Raw genomic sequence first — 21,274 nt, 5'->3', positions numbered from 1 at the left:
AGGAAAGGTGATTTGCCAAATTACATTATTGTTAACATTTGCGTTTACAAAACACCATAGAAATGCAATGTTAACACACATGTTAACAATGTGTTAATGAGTGTTTTGTTAACACATGCATTAACATTGCATTAACAAATGTAAATAGTAATGTAATCAGGCAAATCACCTCTCCTCAGCTGTTATAATGTGAATGCGCACTGCTCATATACCTAGCTAGCCCATAATTTTTGTTGCCTTCAGCAACCAATCACAAAGCATCTTTTATTTCACCACAACGCAATACAAAGTGAAAGCTAGGTCCTGATTGGTCGATATGGGAAACAGTGACGGTTTATTTGTTAGCGAGCCCTACGTGTAGCAACAGAACCGTCTATGGGAGCCGCCACTTGTGCACTTTACTTTTCGTTTCCTAAGATTGTTAAACAGATCGTAGTCACATACGCTTGCCACAGTTTGCCATAACATGACTGGTAAAACCTTATAATTCGCAATTACAAGGGTAAAATGGAATTAATCACGCAATTTACTATAAAACACTCCCCTCCTCGGACCTCTGTTGGTTTGCCCCGGAAGTGTTTGCCTGCAAAACAAAGTAGTCCCGCGCAGTGACCGCTGTGACTGGTGACGCGCCGCTCAGTCAGAGGAACCTGCGCATCACAGCGGAAGGATCGAGACGCGCGGCGCGGGGAGGGTTTAAAGGAGGAAGGAAGCCATTTTGGAGCTTCGACTTTAGAAAAACGCACGGAGAGGAAACAAAAAAAAGCAAAACAAAAAAAAAACAAAACAAACGCGAACAGAGAAAAAATAATTTATATACTAATTTAACAGTGAGAAAATATCCATCGACATCGAGAAGCCGGTGTGAGGACGAGGACATCGCGGAAGTGTTCGGGCCGCGGGGTGCGTTGTGTGAGGCCTGGGGTGTAATGGGGAGCGGGCGGGGTGAGGGCTCGGGGCCTGGCTCATACGCCTGTGTAGGCCTTAGCTCAGGGTGGGGGGTCGCACGGGCCTGTGTCCGAGTGCGAGGGGTGTGATGACGTAGTAGATTGGGGGTAAAGCCGCAGGTTATTGTCTGATCGGTGTGAATGGTTTCTTGCGGTATTTTGGGAACTGATATACGTTTTGTGATGACTACAACTCCCAACATTTCATGGGGGGTTGTAGTTACTGTGTATGTGTCTGTGCTACCTCTGTGGATGTGTCTATACTACTGTATAGGGGTCAGCCATCCTCTAAGGCTCTGTTCACACTAGTCACCAAGTCTCTGTGCTAAATCCAGATATTAACAGAGCCCTGAGACCCCATGGATTATAATGGGAGGGTCTGCAAGGTTTCCACAATATAGACCAGACCTAACAATGAGGGGTTTTGGCAGGTATTTTTGGTGGATTTTACTCCATTAGCACAGATGTGGATGCAGGACTATGTTTGGGGTTAAATCGAGGCCTCTTTTTGTGACCAAACCTGCACTATTCTGCTATCTTCATGTTACCCCCCATTTCAGTACAAGACCCCTGTGCTCATATCTACAAGGAGGGTTCAGTTTAAAAACTGATTAATATGATCAATAATAATGGATCCATTTTTTTTTCAGTAGACTTGCAATGTCTTTATTATCAGCTTTTAACATCTTCCATTAGGCGTTGTTTACATGTGGCGGTTGCATTTTATGTTGCTTTTCTCAACGCAAAGTGTGGACTATTCCTGCGATTGCCTATTGAACGAAGATTGCATTTGCATTGCGTTTAGTAAATGCGATGTAAACGCCATCTTGCTTCAAGACCTGTCCGTGCGCTGCGTTTGCAATCGCCATGTGTGAAAGCGGCCTTAGTTAAACAATTATCATAAAATAATAAGGGAAAGGAAAGTGTTTTTTTTTTTACATTTTTTTTTAATGGATTTGTTAAAGGTATTTTGCTGTTTCTAGATTCGTACAGACATCTGTTTAAATTACAAGCCATTTTTTTTTTCTTTTAATAAAACGGAAGTTGCAAAATGGAAGCCAAAATAGAAATGGTTCTGCATTGATTAATCAGTGAGATACTACACAGACCCAGCACAAACTATAGCGATGTGTCTGACCGCAGCCATTGACTGTCAGTTTTCGGAGGATAGATGGCTTATTCACAAACTGAGACTACAAGCCCCAGTGTGCCTCGAAGGAAATTCTTGAGTCTTTGCTCCGTATGCACAAATGTGCACACAGGGATTATGTCCGGGTTAAAGGGATGCATATTTTTGGCACGTAATTTGCAGCATTTGGCCGGATACTGTGTTAAAAAAGCTTAAAGGGGTTTTCCCATGAAGCAAATTAGGCCCCATCCACAGGATAGAGACAAACTTGCTGATTGCTGGAGGTCTCGGTGCTTGGACCCCCAGATCACTAGAACAAGGGTCAAATGTACCCCTGTCACACCCCTCATAGCACCACGACATGGCCAGAGCAGCCGATCCTGCATGCGTGTGCTTCCCCATTAGAGATGAAAGGTGTAGCTGACCATGTGGGACAGACTGCCATCTCTGGTGTTACTGAGGTACATCTGACTCCATGAGACACTCTTTCTAGTGATCGGTGGGGGCCCATCACGGAGACCCCCACCGATCAGCAAGTTAGGGCCTATCTGGCTTTATGGTGAAACCCCTTTAAAGGGCCGTTCTAGTATTTTCATATTACACCCTTTATATTCAGATGAAGGGTTTGGGTTTGATTGTAGAGACCTTTGAGATCTTTATTGATCCAAACTACATGCTGCAGGTTTTCTGACTCAAATACCAATCTTCTTAACCACACAGTACATCTATATTCCATACTTGTCAACGGAGTAAAATTTGTTAAATACTGGATAAAACCTCACTGTGCCACACCATTATGTCTTCATAACAGTGCAGGCCTGAAGATGTGGATTTAGTAACGCCAATATGGTGTACATATTTGCCACTGACTACAAGCCCCAGCATGCCTCTAGGGGGATGTTGGGAGTTGTGTTCAATTTGTGCAAACAGAACAAAAGAATCATGTCAGGGTTATAGAGATGTGTAGTTTTGTTAAAAACTTGCAATATTTAGTTGAGATTTGGGCAACTTGCTTTTGCATCAGTGCTTTAAAGGAAATCTATCACCAGACCAAGGATTGTAAACCAAATAGACATGCTGGGGTGTGCCCCATCTTTAGCTTCTAATGCCCTTGTCTTTAAGAACATTTTTTTTACAATTATGCAAATGAGTCTGAGGGGCTTCATTAACTCCTATGGAGCCTCCTGGAGGCTCATTTGCATAATTTTAGAAACCTTGTTAAAACCTTGTCATGATAATCTAAAAGAGCAGGTCCTGCCAGAGGGGGCACACACCAGTATGTCTGTAAGTTTGGTTTACAATCCTTGATCTGGTGATAATGTCCTTTAAGGGGCGCTCTACTATTTTCATGTCATCCTCTATTTTCAGGATAGAGGATTACTTTCTATTAAGGGGTGACGACTGAGAACCTGATCAGGGCAATGCTGGTCCTTTGTACCCCATTGCAGCAGCTCTGAGCTTGTATGTGCGGCGACCCTTTGGCACAGCCATACACTGCACTTGGTTATCCATAACAACCCCAGTAATTTTGCAATTAGTTCAGCGAGGGGGTGGGGCGGTTGGCAGAGGAGTCAGTTCTATGCCGTTTATGTAAAACCGACCACCGTCTGGATAGCGCAGCCATTTGGGATGAGGCGCTGTGTAACAGTCTTTGAGGTTAATGCAGCAGGTCCCATCACCCCTTGAATGCACATGCATTTGGGGCCCCTAGTGTTCTGTGGATTCTAATCTCATGTGGCATGTTGGAAGCTTTATGTTCTTTGCCTGGTTTATGACTCTGCCATACAGTAGGATGCGTATGACTGGCCTGATAAACTGTAGGAATGCATAGGGTTTCATAAAATAAGTGTATAATGATATGATCTAAACGGGGAGTGTTTGACATACCAAAAATATGTGGCTTTTCTCGTTCATTTTTATATTCATGGCATTGCTCCTATGATGTGATCGGAGGGTGTCCCATCTATAAAGTTGGGCGTATTAATATTAGACACGGCAGATGATCCTCTATTCCGCTGTGATTGTGTAGACTTTAGCAGTTGCTGCGGCGTTTGGCTCCATCCTGATTGGGTCCTCAGCAGTTACCCGCACCAGTAGCTGTCATGTAGAGATATGAATATCCCTTTAAGAGCACCTTCAGTTGGTTACACTGTCATGACTGACCTTGCAAACGGATACGTAAATATCTTGTATTTTGGGATCCTCTGGACTATCCCTGCCTTTTAGTGTAATCTGATCACATTCCTGGTGAGGACATGACCTGTCGGTAATTAAGCTTTACCAGCCGTTTGCCAAAAGTTGAGCCATTTATTCCACTTGCGTCTCTCGACTTTGATCAAGTATTCAAGAAGTTACTTGAATTGCTTGTAAATGTACTTGGCTACACACATGGTTTATTGGTGGTCCCTGTTTGCTTCCAGTGGTCAGCAGTCAGTCTGTCAGTGGACAGTCCTGCTTACATGATCACTGTAAGAATAAGGCATTGACCCTTGTAGATCTGCTACTTTAGAAGGAGTTAAAGAGGACCTGTCACCCCATTTATCGGCACTAGGAGTGCTTGATCAAACGCCGCAGTGTTAGTGATGGCGTTACCGGAAACCTCCGTTAACGCTATCAAACACTGTGGCGGGGTACAATGTAATCATCGGACAGCTTGCAAAGCTGTCCAATGTATTCATGAGGGGGCGGTCCGAGGTGCTGCCTCTACCCCGGACCGCCCCGCTCGCTCCATAGGCCAGCATTGACTGCCACGTGCTAGGCGATATTCACCGCCCCTAGCCACGCCCCAACCCCGCCCCCTCATGAATACCTTTGCAAGCTGTCCGATGATTACACTGTGCCCCGCCACACTATCCGGTAACACTATCACTCTAACACTTCGGCGTTTGTCCAAGCACTAGGAGCTGCTTTAGTAAGCAGCTCCTAGTGCCGATAAATGGGGTGACAGGTCCTCTTTAAGTCAGGAGGGTCTAATGTTTCATGAATTTTATCCCAATATACATGTGAAACATGAATTGTCACTTGCTAGTAACATGGAGCTTTCCTTTCTGGCTTGTGGGGTATTTGGAGATGGCTCAGACCTCTGGCCTTGTGTATGTGGAAAACCTGTTTGTTTCACCGCAGCAGCCTGATCCGGTTTTACATGCGATGCATCTTCATGGTTGGTGGACTGTACATACTTGCACTGTCACCATTAATACCAGCTTGTCATTCCATGTTTTCCTGCTGTTGGTGAAAGACTAGTAATGCAGAGATGCCGTTTGTAGTTTAGTCAAAACCAATAGTTAACTCCATATGATACACAAGTTCTCACAACCCAACCTCTCCCACCTTTCATTACAAGATTTATATAGATTAAAGTTGTGCAGCAAATTTAAGAGGCTGCAAGTCCTTGTCCTCTTCATTACCTGTATCAGTGTGTGGGTGTCTATGGCATAGATATTGGTACAGTATGAGAAGGTTCCAGTAAGTCATCTTTTGTTATAGGTTTGGAGCTTTGTCTTCCTTTATTGCCTCTCCTTAAAGGGGTTGTCCAACTATTTGAAAAACTTAGCAGGTGGAATTGGGATGGCATAAAAAAAAAAGCTTTCCTCCCCAGGGGCTCTCGCTGTGGGCAGTCAGTTGTTCCCCTGTTTGTTTACAGGGACAGTCTTGCTCGCCTCTGTCAAGTTCTGGCAGCGTGGCAGGCCACCATAAGTTGCAGGAGCCAAGCGTGGTTGTGCCTGTAAATGGGGGGCCAACTCCAGCGGATCACTGCTCAGCAGACTAGGAGCAATGGAGGAAGAAGGTAAAGCCCTCTCCAGGTCACCTAAGTTTCAAGTAGTTTGATAACCCCTTTAAAGGACCTCTACCATCAAAATCCAGCATGATAAACATAGGTCCAGGCACAGGGACTATTGTAACACTTAGATTTGTTATCTCTTACTTTGCAAGGTGTTACCAGAGCCCCTCTGTTCTCCAGCTTCATAAGCTTTTACACTGTTCAGAAGGATTTGTGCCCCCTCACTAAAGCATGGAGAGGCTCTAGTAACACCCACCTACAGTCTCCATCATATTGGAAGGAAGGAGGTCGTGGATAACCACAATCCTGGTGCCTGGATCTATGAGTAAGTGTCCCTGGTTTATCATGATGGAGTTTGATGGGTAATTTTCTGTAAGGTCTCTGGGTCCTCTGGTTTCCTCCCCCACACCAAAAACATACCGGTATTTTGATTAGATTGTAAGCCCCATGGGGACAGGGACTGAATTGGAAAGCTTTGTGCAGCGTTGAGTAATCTGAGCGCTTTATATGTAAAGGAATTATTTTTTATTAAAAAGGTTTTCCCATGAAGAAAAGTTAGGCCCTATCCAAAGGATAGGGCCTAACTTTCTGTTCAGTGGGGGTCTCAGAGCTGAGACCCCCACAGATCTTGAAAACAAGGGGGTCTGACCGGGTCCCATGTACCTCCTTCGGACCCCTCGCCGCTCCATCAGCCTAATGGAGCAAACAGCCACACATGATCCCTCATTTTCTCAGCAATGAGACTCCCACTGATAAGCAAGTTAGGCCCTATCCTGTGGGTAGGGCCTAACTTTTCTTTGTGGGAAAACCCCTTTAAGGTAGGTAACCAATATCAGATCTGTGGAGGTCCGGCACCGGGCATCCCTTGCTGAACAGCTGCTTGAAGTAAATGCAATGCTGCTGCGTCATGTTCCTTCATCGTGACTCTTAAGCTCAGCCCATCTCTAGTGAATAGTGTTCAGATGCAATATTGTGTGCTTGGCATAAAGTCTACTGTACTGATCCTGGTATAACCCTTGAAAGGGGTTGTAACAAGTACACAGGTTCTCCTCTTCCCAGCCTATAGAGGTTTACAATCTGAGTGTGTGACTTCTAAGGGACACCAACAATCCAGACAACAGGGGACCTGTTCTCGCTATTGGGTGAAAAGGCAAGTCAAGTATATGGTCAGAGATTGTCGGCAACAGTGCTGGGGGGGGGGGGGGGGGTCTTCAGCATTTCTCACCGTAGTAATTTATTTGCTTGTACACAACACTACAGCCACATCTTGGATGACTGGGTTTGGGGTAAGTTGATATCAAAATGTGTTCCTCCACTAACTTTCGTTCTCTTTTTGTAGGTTGCTTTGACAGATCTCAAGTCAAATCTACATCCGAGGGCTTTTGTTTTTTCTTTTTTATATATATATAAAGAAAAGTTGATTTGGTGCATCAGAACAAGTGACTTCACAGTTCAAAGACTTTCCCAAGAACAAGCACTTGTTTGCGTTGCAATAACAAGGACTCATTTATTGAGCAAGACTTTATCTCTTCATTTTGAAGAGTCCTATAAACTGTTATTACAGTCTCTGTACTGACTCTAAAACTTTGAAGTTGAAAAATACCTTCAAAGGGACAATTTAATAGTAAAACAAAATGAGCACCACAAGAACAGAGAACCCTGTTTTAATGGGTCTGTCCAGTCAGAATGGGCAATTGAGAGGCCCAGTGAAACCCAATCCAGGGCCCGGAAGTGGGGGAATGCAGACGCAGCAAATAAGCCAGCTGAAAAACGCCAGCACAATCAATAATGGAAGTCAGCAGCAAGCACAGAGCATGAGCAGCGCTATTAAGTGAGTATGTGGATTACTTAGGAAAGAGTGTATCAAAGAAATCAGGCAGAAAAAAAAAAATATATATATATATATATATATATATTATATTCATATTATTCTGACAAATTTTGTTACAGTTGGTACTTTGTCGTGGATATTCTCTTCCAGAAGCCATAGTGCCTCTATAACACAGCACGGGGTGGAGCTATTGCAGATTTTCTACTTGATTCGATAGATATCCAACTGCTATTTGGCTTACGAAACGGTTCCTTTTTGTAGGATTGTTGGATCAGCCTACAAACCAACGGTTCAGAAGGATCTGTAGTTGGTTCGGTGCCCCAAATAGCCTGGTTTTACGTATTTTGCTGTGTTATAATATTAGACATTTTTATACTTGCCTACATCCCTGGTGTTCCCAATGGCTGCAGGGTGATTTGATAAAACAAAGGTAGTACTCCCTGGATTCATTGTGCATGCACCAGCTACACCCGCTTTATTTGATTGCTTTGTTTGTCATAAGTAAGAATATAGGTTTGTTTTTGCGTGTTTTTTTTTTGGGGGGGGGGGGGGTTTAGCTGTGAGATGAAATACAGGTCAATTTGGGACTCAAAACAAACGGTCCACAAGGACTTGTGGTTGGTCTAGTCTCCCAAGTTGCCCAAACAGATTCCCTTAAAAGTTTGGGATTTCAAAGTACATACATGTGGTATAGCCCCCTGAAATTAAGCAGCTGGCTATAAACCTGACATTGATGTGTTTTGTGCAGTGTCCTTTTTGTAGTAAGTAAGATGGTTATTTCAGCCTCAAAGCCGTAGGGTAACCTGGCGCTATATCTACACTGCTGCAGCGCTGGCCATTATTTGATGCAGGTTTCAGTGTCGCCTTGTGGATGCATTTTGGTATAATAATCTGCATGGGGTTATCTGCCATGTGTAGGATGGTTCTGTGTTCCAGCTTGTTCATTCTAAATGCTTTTATCTGTTTGTATTTTGGTTTGGGAAAAATGCAGTGATAACATTGCCTTACTTATAAAATTTCTATGTTTCTCCTATAGACCTGGTGATGACTGGAAGAAGACATTAAAACTCCCACCAAAAGATCTTCGAATAAAGACTTCGGTAAAATATTTTTCCCTCATGCTTTTATGATGAAGACTGTTCATCTTTAACCTCTTCATGCTCTGCGCTATACATGGGCTGAGTCCTCCTTATATAGAGGTGGGGTTTGTGGCATATTGTAGCAAACACCTACCGCGAATACCAGTGGTCGTTGCTAGCACTGATTGTGGGTAGTAACCCTTCCGATGCCAGCAGCGGCATTTAAGACCGTTGTGCTTTTACAGGGACTTATAAGTTGATCACATGTGGGTATGGGTTCTCCCATGAATGAAAATTAGTAACTTGCTGATCAGTGGGGGTCTCAGTGCTGAGACCCCTGCAAATTGCGAAAACGAGGGTTCCGTCTGACCCCTCAGCGCTCCTCAGACTAATGGAGCAGACGGTCGTGCATGAACATTCTGCTTCTTTAATCTCTATGGAGCTGATGCAGGTGGTTTTTGTGATCAGCACTGAGAACCCCACTGATCAGTAAGATGGGGCCCTATCCAGTGCATAGGGCCGAACTGTCCTTTGTGGGAAAACCCCTTTAACGTGTACTATCCATTGTTCTGCACTGTAATCTGTTTGCTCTTCACCATCTGTGATATAGGAGCTCTTTTTTTTTATGAATATTTTTTTTTTTTTTGATTGGCTCTAGGATGTCACCTCCACAAAAGGCAATGAGTTTGAGGATTACTGTTTAAAAAGAGAGCTGCTCATGGGGATATTCGAAATGGGATGGGAGAAACCATCTCCAATTCAGGTTTGTTCAATGGAGACTAGACTATCCTAGTTGGCTATATGTAGATGTGTTTTTACCATGTGATTTTGTATTTCTAGGAGGAAAGCATTCCCATTGCATTGTCTGGTAGGGATATCTTGGCTAGAGCAAAAAATGGAACTGGCAAGAGTGGAGCCTACCTCATTCCCTTACTTGAACGGCTAGACTTAAAGAAGGACTGCATCCAAGGTGACTGGCGTCTGCCTACTAGATTTGTCGCTGTCTTATCATGCTTCGTGCTTTTGTGTAACACCCAGTGCATCTAAGCCTCAAAAAAGTATAATAATTTCTGCTGCTGTATTGCTGGTATCGATAGTTAAATCGGTTATAAATCGGTTACATTGCAATCTACAGCTTACTGCTCCCTAACTTGCAAACAAGTTTGCTTTTAAATTCAATACCACAAGTTGATGTGGCCCTGGCCTGTATACACATACAAATCTTTTAATTTCTACTCACTCCTGTCTCTACAGCAATGGTGATTGTACCCACTCGAGAACTTGCGCTCCAGGTCAGTCAGATCTGCATCCAAGTCAGCAAGCATATGGGAGGGGTGAAAGTGATGGCTACAACCGGAGGAACCAATTTGAGAGATGACATAATGAGGCTGGACGACACAGGTAAAACCCATAACTTGAACATGCTCTAGCGTGTGGAGTTGTAGACAACCCCATAGGAGATGCTTTATCATAGGCTCCCCGTGGTCAGACATTACCAGTCAGACACTTGTTCCCTGTCCAGTGAATAAGGGATAACTAATGGGGGTACATAGAGGTGTATGGAGGATTTATGAATAATTTTAATCTGTGTTGTGTGAATGTTTTATGGTTTAGGTTGCTTTAATCCCTTTCTTTCTTTTCCCCCAGTTCATGTGGTGATTGCTACCCCAGGGAGAATTCTGGATCTTATCAAAAAAGGTGTAGCTAAAGTGGACCACATTCAGATGATAGTTCTGGATGAGGCAAGTCTTTTTTTTTTTTTTTTTTTTTTTTCATTCTGAATTCCTTTTTGTAATGTTTACTTTTATTTAGCGCTGTAAACCAACATGTTCATCTTGACCTGAATTTTGAAATCATAATCTGAAAGCAGGAAATGTGGTTTTCTTGTGAATAACATTGAGGATTATGCAGCATGGATAGAGGTGAAAAGGTGGTTCAGCTTTTAGGAAAGCCACATTTTTGTAACCCAGTAGCACGTTGGCTTCAAGCACTTAATCTAATACCTTCCATCTTTATGAATGAGCATCCTGCATAAGTACCGTCGTCTGCTTCTGCCTCTCACCAGACCATCCATTGGATGAAGAATATCGGTGATGTGGAAGGCTTTGACCTAGTGCGTTGACCTAGGTGAAGTAAGGGCCTGTGTAATCCCCCGAAGTAGTTTGTATAGCCTCATTAGCATATTGATTTCTTTTTAAATTAGGTCATCTTTTTGTTTCATGAAGTTTGAATAACCCCCCCTGAGTTATTTCTTTTTAAAACTATAAGCCATGTAATTGCTCAAGAGGTAAACTGAACCTTTCAGCTTTTTGTGTCATATTTTTGATACCTTTGCGAATCTCACTAGTTTAGTTTTATTCTTTTACTAAATTGCATAAACTGCAGATTTTCCAATTATGGGTCAACGCAGCAGTCCCACTGATCCGCTAACTACAGAACCATCATTGGTGTCCACCATACAGTTTGCATCTGGCTCCGTTCACTGTATAGCAGCACAATCGGCATGAAAGGCTGGGGTCACAGCCCGCTGTTATCTTGATCACCTATCCCAATGAAATCTTTTTTAGGTTGTGTTCTCTGCATAGACAGAGGTCATGCTGGTAAATTGTGCTTCTTTGTGCGATGTCATGGCACATCTCGAGCAGTCACACATTTTTGAAGATGATCATATGCTTAACAACTTCCCTCCTTAGTTGCAGGCGTTTTCTTGTACTGACGCCATGATATTGGTTTCTTACCCCATCAAGTTTTACATTGTGGGCTGACAACTAAAATGAACTTGTATGATTTTCAAGGTCTGTCTATGGTGCTTGAGTTTTTTTGATACATTGCCTTTCCATATTGCACATGATCTATATTTTTAGAGTAAGTATTTTGTTGCTCCCCTTTATTAGGAGTTTCCCTTTTACACTTCCTGCACACTCGTCTTCAATTGTTTCTGGCCCATGAGTAATCGCTGGTGACAGTAGATGAGGATTGCCTAAGCTGCAGACGGGGGCAGTAATAGAACTTGCTTCACAAGGACCATAAGAACTACAACAGTTTGCGAGCCCATTAAAGTACATGGGGATTTGTGCCTGTAAATTTTTATAACCTCTGCCTCTACTGTCGCTCTGGAAACTGCATCTGGCCTTGTCCCTAACTCGTGGAAACAAGGCAGAAAATAATCCTGTGTGTAGTATGTATGTATGTATGTATACATACTTCTATATCCACGCTATATATATTTTCCCCAAAGGGATAGATGGTTAAATTGTATAGAATCGAAATATTCAGCACAAAAGTCAGTGAGAACAGAATAAGAATAAACCAGGACTCTAAACGTGTATTTACTATTATTTCTGTAGGCGGATAAACTGCTCTCTCAAGATTTTGTGCAGATAATGGAAGATATAATTCTTACGCTACCTAAAAACAGACAGATTCTCCTTTATTCAGCCACTTTCCCCCTCAGTGTACAGAAATTTATGGTAAGATTTATTTTTTTTTTAAACCATAATGCCAAGCCAGTTTACTTTACATTACTGTATAGTGACAATTTCCTTGCATCCTTTTTTGTTACTACAGTCCTCTCATTTGCAAAAACCATATGAAATTAACCTGATGGAGGAGCTAACACTGAAGGGGGTAACGCAATACTATGCCTATGTGACGGAGAGGCAAAAAGTCCACTGCCTGAATACACTTTTTTCAAGAGTAAGTATCAGTCTGTGTCATCACTTTCCAGCATAACGTTTGTATGTAAAATTGTGCCTGTGGAAGGTGAGGAATTTGCATAATAATCATCTGGTGGAAAGTTGCTTCACATCCTGACGGTTGTAAAGCTCCACTATGTTGTTTCCTGCCTGTGTGTAAATAAATGCAAGCGACAGCTGAAAGATATCGTGGTAGATCTGCGCTAGTTGCTGAGGGTTGGCTGCACCGCACCTAGTGAAAGTGATGCTTTTATGTGGAAAAAACGCTCTTCCACTGCATGTTTTTTCCATGGGTGTGTAGGGGGAGCCCGATCACTTAAAGCTCCTAAACAGGGACATTAAGTTATAATGTGGGCTCAGGTTTTGCTGCTTTGGCAGCTGCATGTTACAGTGGACTCCTTACTGCACTGACAAGGATTATTGTTGCTGTCCAGACGTCACACTAACATTTTTCCAGAAGGGTAATAATACTCCCTTTACCGTTTTTGAAAAGTATATTTGGCCAAGGATTAGTATGACGTTTTAAGTAATGCATATGCAACTATAGTTTTGGCTTTCTTTCCCTGTGCATTAGATGCAAAACACGGGAGGGTTGTTTCTGTATTTCAGTAGAAAACATCTGATCAGGGCAAGCCCTTCCATACATTTGAATTTGTCTCAAAAACGCAATTTAGATGCAGTGTGTGAACACAATCTTACACTTGATGCCACAAATTCACCCCTGTGAAACAAACAAACAAGTTGTGCACACATTGGCATACATTTAATCATGGTTATCATGCTCCTTATTCATGAAGACCAAATGTGGCACACCCTGATGGTGCCAAGCGGGCTTGAACGGAGTACACCATTGTTTACACTGGGTCCACAATACACAAATGCTACAGAAATACATGTGCAACCAGTCTGCACATGTATTTACAGCTTTATAAATGCCAGTCCATAGATGCTAAAAGAATGGCAGCCGTGTAAGGAGCATGAGGATCAGAGGGGGTTGTAGAGAGTGGGACACGCTCATCAGTTCCAATAAATTACTGCTGTAACTTTAAATGACAAGCAGACACGTATTCTGTTATCAGTGTCTGTCAAGCGGCTGCAGCTTAGGTCTAGTCCCTCCAGAGCAGTCTGCTTCACTGCTATCAGTCAGTGCCGACAGAAGTAAGACTCTGGGGGAAGGACAGGGTGTCACTCCTAAAATACAAGACTGGCACTGTGGCTCAGAGGAAGAGGAGAGAAGTCACTTTACAAGTGTCATAGACTCTTGTAGATGGGTTAATATGATCCCTGCCTGTGGCAGTAAGCAAATTCTGTGTGTTGTCACATGATGGGCTGATTTTGAAAGAATTTTTGAGGTGGTAGCAGATGTCAGCAAGCAGAGATGGTTTAGAAAATATGTATTACAATTTGTACAGAATGTTCATTTCCACATCGTGTTCTGCCACAATTTATAGACGGTTACGTGGCTAGAAAGGTTGTTGGTTGTCAGGTCATGTATTTACTGGCATGTGCTTTGTCCTGAATCTGCTGGACAATGGCTATAACTTATACTGTACAAATTATTTTCTAGCTCCAGATAAATCAATCAATAATCTTCTGCAACTCCTCCCAGCGGGTGGAGCTATTGGCCAAGAAAATCTCTCAGTTGGGCTATTCCTGCTTCTATATCCACGCTAAGATGAGACAGGTGGGTACATCATGACTTGAGGGCAGTTTCGGGGCTATATATCCTGCTTGGTGATGGCCTAAAGTAACTGGGTGAAAAAATGTTGTCTTGTTATAGACATATAGTGTTCTCACTATCACAATATGGCAAATGCTTATGAATGTGAAGCAAGTATCACTTATATGCTCTCCCATGAAGGCAGTGGTGTGTCCAGTTCTGTAAGGCGTGTAGTAATGTAATGGATCCTTTACATATTGTAACATTTCAATTCACAGGAACACAGGAATAGAGTATTCCATGATTTCAGAAATGGATTGTGCCGTAACCTTGTTTGCACTGGTGAGAGATCTTCTGTGCCTTATAATTCACATCCTAATGCTGTGAAAGTGCGTTCTCTAACCATCTTGACCATCTTTTATCAGATTTGTTTACCCGTGGTATTGATATCCAAGCTGTGAATGTGGTGATAAACTTTGACTTTCCAAAGCTGGCAGAGACCTATCTTCATCGCATAGGCAGATCAGGTATGTGGTATGATGGGTAACTGGATATACAGAAATAAGATCTATAATCTGTTCAGTCGTAAGTAATATACAGTGTAACCAGAATCTAGTGTTGCCCAATGCAGCTGTGTAGAAGGCCAGTGTTGCGTGGTGGTCACATGACTGTATACAGCAAACGGTTCCACGTAAAGCAATACTAATAGGCCAATTCACGACTCTAGTCTCAGCTATGTATGTATGAGCCTAGAGGACATCAGTCAAACAACTTAAAGGGACTCCTCAGGTACGGTCCTTTCTGGAATGTCCTCCTAAGTGAATTCTCACCCATTTACCTATATTAAAATAAATAAATAAATCATATTGTAGTCAGGATGGAAGATTAATGCGGTAAAATTTAGTGACAGTCCATTTTAATGAACCAGTACAGGTGTTGGTTTGTCCTATACGAAGACAAGCTTTATTTTAATGAAGTGGGTCATGTTCAGACCTAGTGAATTTTAATTGGATTTTTGATTCTGGTTTTGACGAAGTTCAGTAACTGGACCCAACAGTCTAGTGGTGTCATGTTGGGGGAACACCCAGTATCGTCCATCAGGACGAGCACTTCTGAAATGATCCGCTGTAAGTTTTCATCCATACCAACTAAATATTCTTCCTTTTTTCAGGTCGCTTCGGCCATCTTGGACTCGCCATTAACTTAATCACCTACGATGACAGATTTAACCTTAAAAGTATTGAAGAACAGCTGGGAACAGAAATCAAACCCATCCCCAGCAGTATCGACAAAAGCCTGTACGTGGCAGAATATCACAGCGAGTCTGGAGAAGAGAAGCGTTAATCTGCATGTGAGTATCTGAAAGAAGAGCTTGGATGGCTGCTTGTTTCCATTGCATCCTGGGATTTCTTGGGTTTGTTTTAATTTTCATGTTCTTGATCGGTATGGTACACCCTCTGGGCCGGAACCGGGGTGTAGCATAAAGCCAGCTGCAGAAGGGCAGGGAGGGAGCGCTCCTCACCCCTCTTCTCGCCATTGGTAGCCGGGCCATACATATGGCAATAGATAAAGCATGTTCTATATTTTATGGCAGCGGCACTATAAGGTGACACGTGTGTACACAATGCACTTCTATAGTGACAGTATGTTAGCCGCCACATTCATGTGCATGGGGCCTAACATTGGTTAATCATAGGATGAGTTCCTCAATGGTGGCATAAGATGAGCCGCGCACTGATCGTCATACCCTTTTATTGTTTCAGACTTTGACTGACCCCCAGAAGAGTTTGACCATGCATCGTTTTTCTTGATGAGGGTTTCTTTCCCACTCGCCTGTCTCCCATCCCTTTCCCTCTCTCTCTGCCTTCTGGAACACTGACCAGCAGAATTTCAAGCCTGAAGAATTTTTTTAAAAATGTCATTTTGAACCCCATTGTTTGCACTGTGCACCCACAGGATCCATGTTGTTGCACTTAAAAATTTTTTTTTTCCCCTCACTTGATTCCCACAAAGAAGGAAAGCATACTGGAATCTGCTCTACTATTTTCTGCTGAAGACCCTTGCACTATACTAGGCTTTTTAATGTGTTGCATCACCCCCTCCCACCCCCTGGTTCATTAACATTTAACTGGTTCAGCAATGCAATATTTCAATTTCGAGCCCTCCTCTTAGAAGTTACACAAATTTATGGTTTCTCCACTTTATTTTTTTTGTTATTGTGCATTATCTTGTGGCAGTGTGGAGTTCACGTCTTACAAAAAAAAAATGTTTTTCTCTCTCCCATATTGCAAACTATTTTACGTGTGCGAAGTGCCTTATGCTACAAGACCATTCAAGGTTCTCTTCACTGCAGCCCTTACGAGACAGTACAGTCATTTCATTGCGTTTTTAAGGTATTTCTTTTTTTTTTTTCCCATCACCAATAACATGTGCGGATCACTAAGCCGGTGCTTTTTAGCCGTGAAAACTCTTCCACTTGTATATTTGTCCCTTCACTGATTTCACGTGGAACGCAAGCGATTGCAGCGGAGGGGGGGGGGGTCCCACTAGCTTGTAAATATGTAAACCTGTCACGACACAAGCAGAAATAAAGCAAGAACTGAGAAGCCAAATCCGATTCAAAGTGCAAGTTCCAGACAAGTCTTCTACATTTTTAAAGGCAGATATTGTTTTTTTTTTTTTCCCTCTGTTTCCAGTTAAAAACACTAAATGGGGTGTTTGTTTTTTTTTTTTCCTTGGAAGTTTTTCCAGTTTTCAGCAGCGTTTGTTTTTCTCAGATTGATTCCAAAGCCATACCCCCCTCTAGAAAAAAAAATTTACAGATAAAAATTCCCTTGCATGAGGGGTATGGGGGTAAATCTACTAGGAAAAAAAAATTGGTTGTGTATACTTGTATAAAAATGTAAATAATTTTGCTTTTGGGGGCTGGGTGGGTTCAGGGAGGGTTGGCAAAATTTAGTCTTTTTGTCGATTGATGGTTGGTCGAAGGTTTCTTTGTGTTTTTAGGATTGCAGCTTAAGTTGAGAGAGGTTCAGTTCATGGCAACATTTTTTTTTTTTTAGGTAGGGTGCGCAGTGTAAAATTTTTGAGGTGGCCAAAGTCAGTCTTTTTGTTCTAATATGGAGTGATGCAATTTTTGACTTTTTACGCAAGGGTTTCCTCCTTTTGGTTTTTACTCCGTACGAAAATAGAAGTATATACGTTTATCAACGGCGCGCCGATTTGGGGAAACTAGAACGTGGCAAAAAGTTTGCTATTTCGAGAGGAAAGGGGGAAAATGTTGTTTTTAACTGAGCCTCTCCCAGCATGCTAGATGCTTGGCCTTATCTACAGGCAAAGTGAGTGAGGAACCATCACTTGAGTTACTTTTCATTGTCCCTACATTTTTGAGCCACCTGGATCGTGCAGTATTATATATACAAAAACAAAATCTTCATTGTGCCCGTTGTCCATGAATAAAGCTTATCCCATTGTTTTAGTTTTGACGTCCCAGAATCCTATAATACTGCACGTGCAGGTGCGCATAGAAGCACAGAAGCGTGAAAATACAAAAAAAAAACCTTCAGATCCCAAAAACCTTCAGTAACGCCAGAGAACAATTGGCATATTTTTGAAGTTTTTTTTTCCTTTAACAATGGGGATAGATTATTTAATGTTTTTCTATTTAATACAATCGATTTTTCTCTGCTACTGAAGGGGATTATTCTGGGGTCACTTAAGTTTTCATTTCGGATCATGGTGCAATAACCTTCTCCTCGCCCCCGGTTGTAGATCTATCGCGAGTGTGCGCCTTGCCGTGTTATGCTGGTGCTAAATCCATGATCCTTGTATGAAATGAGTAAGATTTTTAACTTTTTTTTTTTTTTTTTCCTTTTGGACCAATGCCCTGTATATGCTTCTACATCGCACAGGAGGGTTTGGTTTATCTAGGACTATAGGAATATTTTGGCAGCGCTCTGAAAAAGGTGCGAGCGCAGGTTTATTATGATTTGGCTCCGAAATTTAAAAAAAAAATTTAAGATGCTCTGAAATGCTTTCAAATTTAAGATTTTTTTTTCTCCCTCTTTTACATGTGAAATACCTCAATTTAGAATGGTTGCAGTCTTCCAAACTTTGGCAGAATTCCAAATTCATACATACGTTATTTTTGCACGACTGCAATAGATAAACTGTGAAGCCGTAGCTGATTCCCCCCGTCTGCCAGAGGAGCTTCCAAAACCACCTCGCCCTAGTACAGCTCCACAATATACTGGGGAAAAAAATTTAGGGGCGTAATTTGACAAATCCCAAAGTTGGGTATGGGAGCAAGGAACGGATACAATTTTTTTAAATTTTTTTGTTTGTTTTTCCCAGAATGAGATGGGAGCATCTTTTCAATTTTTGTAGAACTGAAAAAAAAAACATTTTTTTTAATCCATTCGGAAAGCGTTCAGTTACATACGTGGTATTACTGCTCAGCGTTCACACAGCTTATTATGTCGGGACGCTGAGCAGGTTTAACATCTCATTCTGTAAAGAAAAAAAAAATCTTTTTGTTCTGGGGGGAGGGGGGGGATTGGGAAAGCAGCGATGATCTGACTTTTTAAGCATATCGGGATCAATTTCCAAAATGTTCTTCCCAATTTTTTTTTTTTTAAAGCTGATGTTAGAATCTGATGGTTCCAATTGATATATTTTTTTTTTTTCCTGTAGTGAAAACAAAAAATGGTAAATTTTTAGAATGGAAACCATAATTATTTTTTTTTGACTCTGCAGTGAGAACTGCTCGACCCATTTAAACTTTTGCGGAGAAGTGACTAAAGAAATTGTTCCTTTATGTTTAGACAGATCTCGTGGGCCAAGATGGGGGGAGGTGGGGTAGGTACAGCATTGGATTGTACCCTTAATTTGGGGGGGGGGGCGGGAAAAAGAACCATTTGTATGTCAGCAGTGATAAGACAGAACAGCTGAAGCTCTGCTGGCGGACAAATTGTACACCCTGATTCCAGCGACGTATCCTCCTGCCGCCGTCCTGTTGTAGAGCAGCCGCAGGAGGATACAGAAGCCATTTTCCAATCTGACCTGTGTGATCGGTAGCCGATTATCTGCAGCCGCTGGATAGGACACCATAGTTGTGTATCCAGGAGGGCTGAGCTAAGCGGCTACCATCACCTCTAATTGAACATGAGAAAATGGCCCAGTGGGATTCGTTTGTTTGTTGGTTAAGATGGTCAAAACCTTATGTATGGAAGAGAAATGGTACAATCTGGAAGTTGCTTTTCTTTCTGTTATCTTAATAAAGTCCCACTGGAAATCCCTCGCCTTGTCTGTTTCTTGAGTTGTCACATCTTTGGTTCTGGACTGTAGTGCTGTGAGAAGAAAGGGACGTATTTTATCCTACATGTACATGGCTGTGGTTTGGACGTGCACTTGCCGTTATTTCATCGGCTAGCACACGTCCCCAAGTATTTCTGTGCACGCTTTCACATGGCTGTCGTTTTTGTTGAAGCCAAATGCCGGAGCCTCAGTATAGGGAGCAGGTCCTATTCCTGCCTGTGTTTGCAGGTGGGGCAGTCTTATTGTAGCTCACCTGCTGTTGTGACGGGGGCAACAGACCATTGGGCTTTGAAGGTGGCTCATTTATAGGACATCTACCACCAGGATGATTGGTATGTCAATGTGCTTGGTTTACAATGTGTGCCCCCTCTACCGGGATCTGCTCTTCTTTTGTCTTCTTATTCCCTGGTTTTTACAAATAAGGCTTTTAAAATTATGCAAAGGAGCTCTGGGCTCCATAGGTGTTAATGAAGCATTGAGCCCCTAAAGCAACTTAGTATAAAACAAAGTTTTTTGTTTTTTTTTAAGGCATAAGAACATATCATGTCAGGGGCCACACATCAGTATGTCAGTGTGCTTGGTTTACAATCCTTCATCCTGGTGGTAGATGCCCATTAAGGAAGTCTCTGGCAGCTAATTTTAGTTGTTATGCAGAGGGCTTGTTGGCAGGCATTATTTGGTTTGGGGGGTAAAATTCTGGTGACACAAGCTTAGTCTATGAGGATGGGAGGTACAATAGCCTATAGTCTGAGGATGAAGTGGGGGGGAGGGGGAGAGACAAGAGTTTACAATCTGAGGGGGTGGGACATGAGGTAATCAAGCGTGTATAATGGTCCAGCCATTGTATGCTTACAGAACAAAAATAATGGTGGTCATGATTATGGGCGGAGGGAGCCCATAGGAATTTTGTCCCATGGTCCAGAGTACTCTAGTAATGCCACTGGATGAGGGTGATTTTAATTTTTTAGAAGTAGACTGGTGCAAATTGGACAGTGTAGGTACCAGGAAGTGTTATTGGAACTGTGCAGTGGATCAAGGGATGTTAGTGGGGTCCACACAGTAGTAATTTTTAGGTACTGTTAATTTCAAGAGAACACGTTTCGGAGGTGGCCTGCCTCCATCAGATCTAAAAAATGCATGAAAATTACTTAACGGAAATCATTGAAATAGTTACATAGCTGAATAAATAATTAAAATGTGGGAACACATATTTTTAGTAGCATAGAAAGATGTAAATAGACATTTTATATTAACCCCTTAAGGACGCAGCCATTTTACAGCTTAAGGCTCAGCCCGATTTTTTGGATTCTGACTTGCTTCGCTTTATATGGTTATAACTTTTGAACACTGTTACTTATCAAAACGATTCTGAGATTGTTTTTTCCCCACATGTTGTACTTCATTTTAGTGGTAAATTTTGGCTGATAAGTTTTGCGTTTATTTACAAAAAAAAGAAAATATGATAAATTTTTTGAAAAATTTGCCATTTTCGAAATTCTAAATCATTGCGTTTCCAGGCAGATAGATTTACCACCTAAATAAGTTGCTGAATAACATTTCCCATTTGTCTACTTTACATTTTCATAATTTCTGAAATGTCTGGATAATTTATTTTGATGTCACGCGGCTTACAAATAGAATAGCGCTTTTCCGGATTTTCAGAATTGACTATTTTGGGGATAAATACAGTTTGGAATGAAATTTTACATATTTAGCATCAAAACCCCCTATGTAATCTACCCATTTTCAAATCTGCACCCCTCAAGCTATCAGAAACAGCTTTTACGAAGATTGTTAACCCCTTGAGATCTTCATAGTAATTGAATCAAAATGGAG

General features: G+C 42.0%; 1 protein-coding gene across 2 annotated transcripts; it reads left to right on the top strand.

Annotated features, from left to right (window-relative positions):
• The first annotated feature begins 454 nt into the window (after positions 1-454).
• Positions 455-19,418, top strand: DDX6 (DEAD-box helicase 6). 2 transcript variants are annotated; one of them, XM_072155647.1, is made up of 14 exons: positions 455-473; positions 7,197-7,688; positions 8,725-8,788; positions 9,426-9,530; positions 9,608-9,737; positions 10,022-10,168; positions 10,415-10,509; positions 12,115-12,237; positions 12,335-12,463; positions 14,030-14,146; positions 14,401-14,464; positions 14,548-14,649; positions 15,294-15,473; positions 15,886-19,418. In XM_072155647.1, exons 2-13 carry the CDS (start codon positions 7,492-7,494, stop codon positions 15,464-15,466), a joined length of 1,446 nt encoding a protein of 481 aa, XP_072011748.1. In that variant the 5' UTR covers positions 455-473; positions 7,197-7,491; the 3' UTR covers positions 15,467-15,473; positions 15,886-19,418. The 2 variants fall into 2 exon arrangements, with proteins under 2 accessions (XP_072011748.1, XP_072011747.1); XM_072155646.1 differs by lacking the exon at positions 455-473 and adding an exon at positions 597-903.
• The last annotated feature ends 1,856 nt before the right edge of the window (positions 19,419-21,274 follow it).

This window comes from Engystomops pustulosus, chromosome 6 (genome assembly GCF_040894005.1).
Source record: "Engystomops pustulosus chromosome 6, aEngPut4.maternal, whole genome shotgun sequence".
NCBI lineage: Eukaryota > Metazoa > Chordata > Amphibia > Anura > Leptodactylidae > Engystomops > Engystomops pustulosus.
The sequence above is the reverse complement of the archived record's forward strand: the minus strand, read 5'-3'. Positions and strand labels throughout refer to the sequence as shown.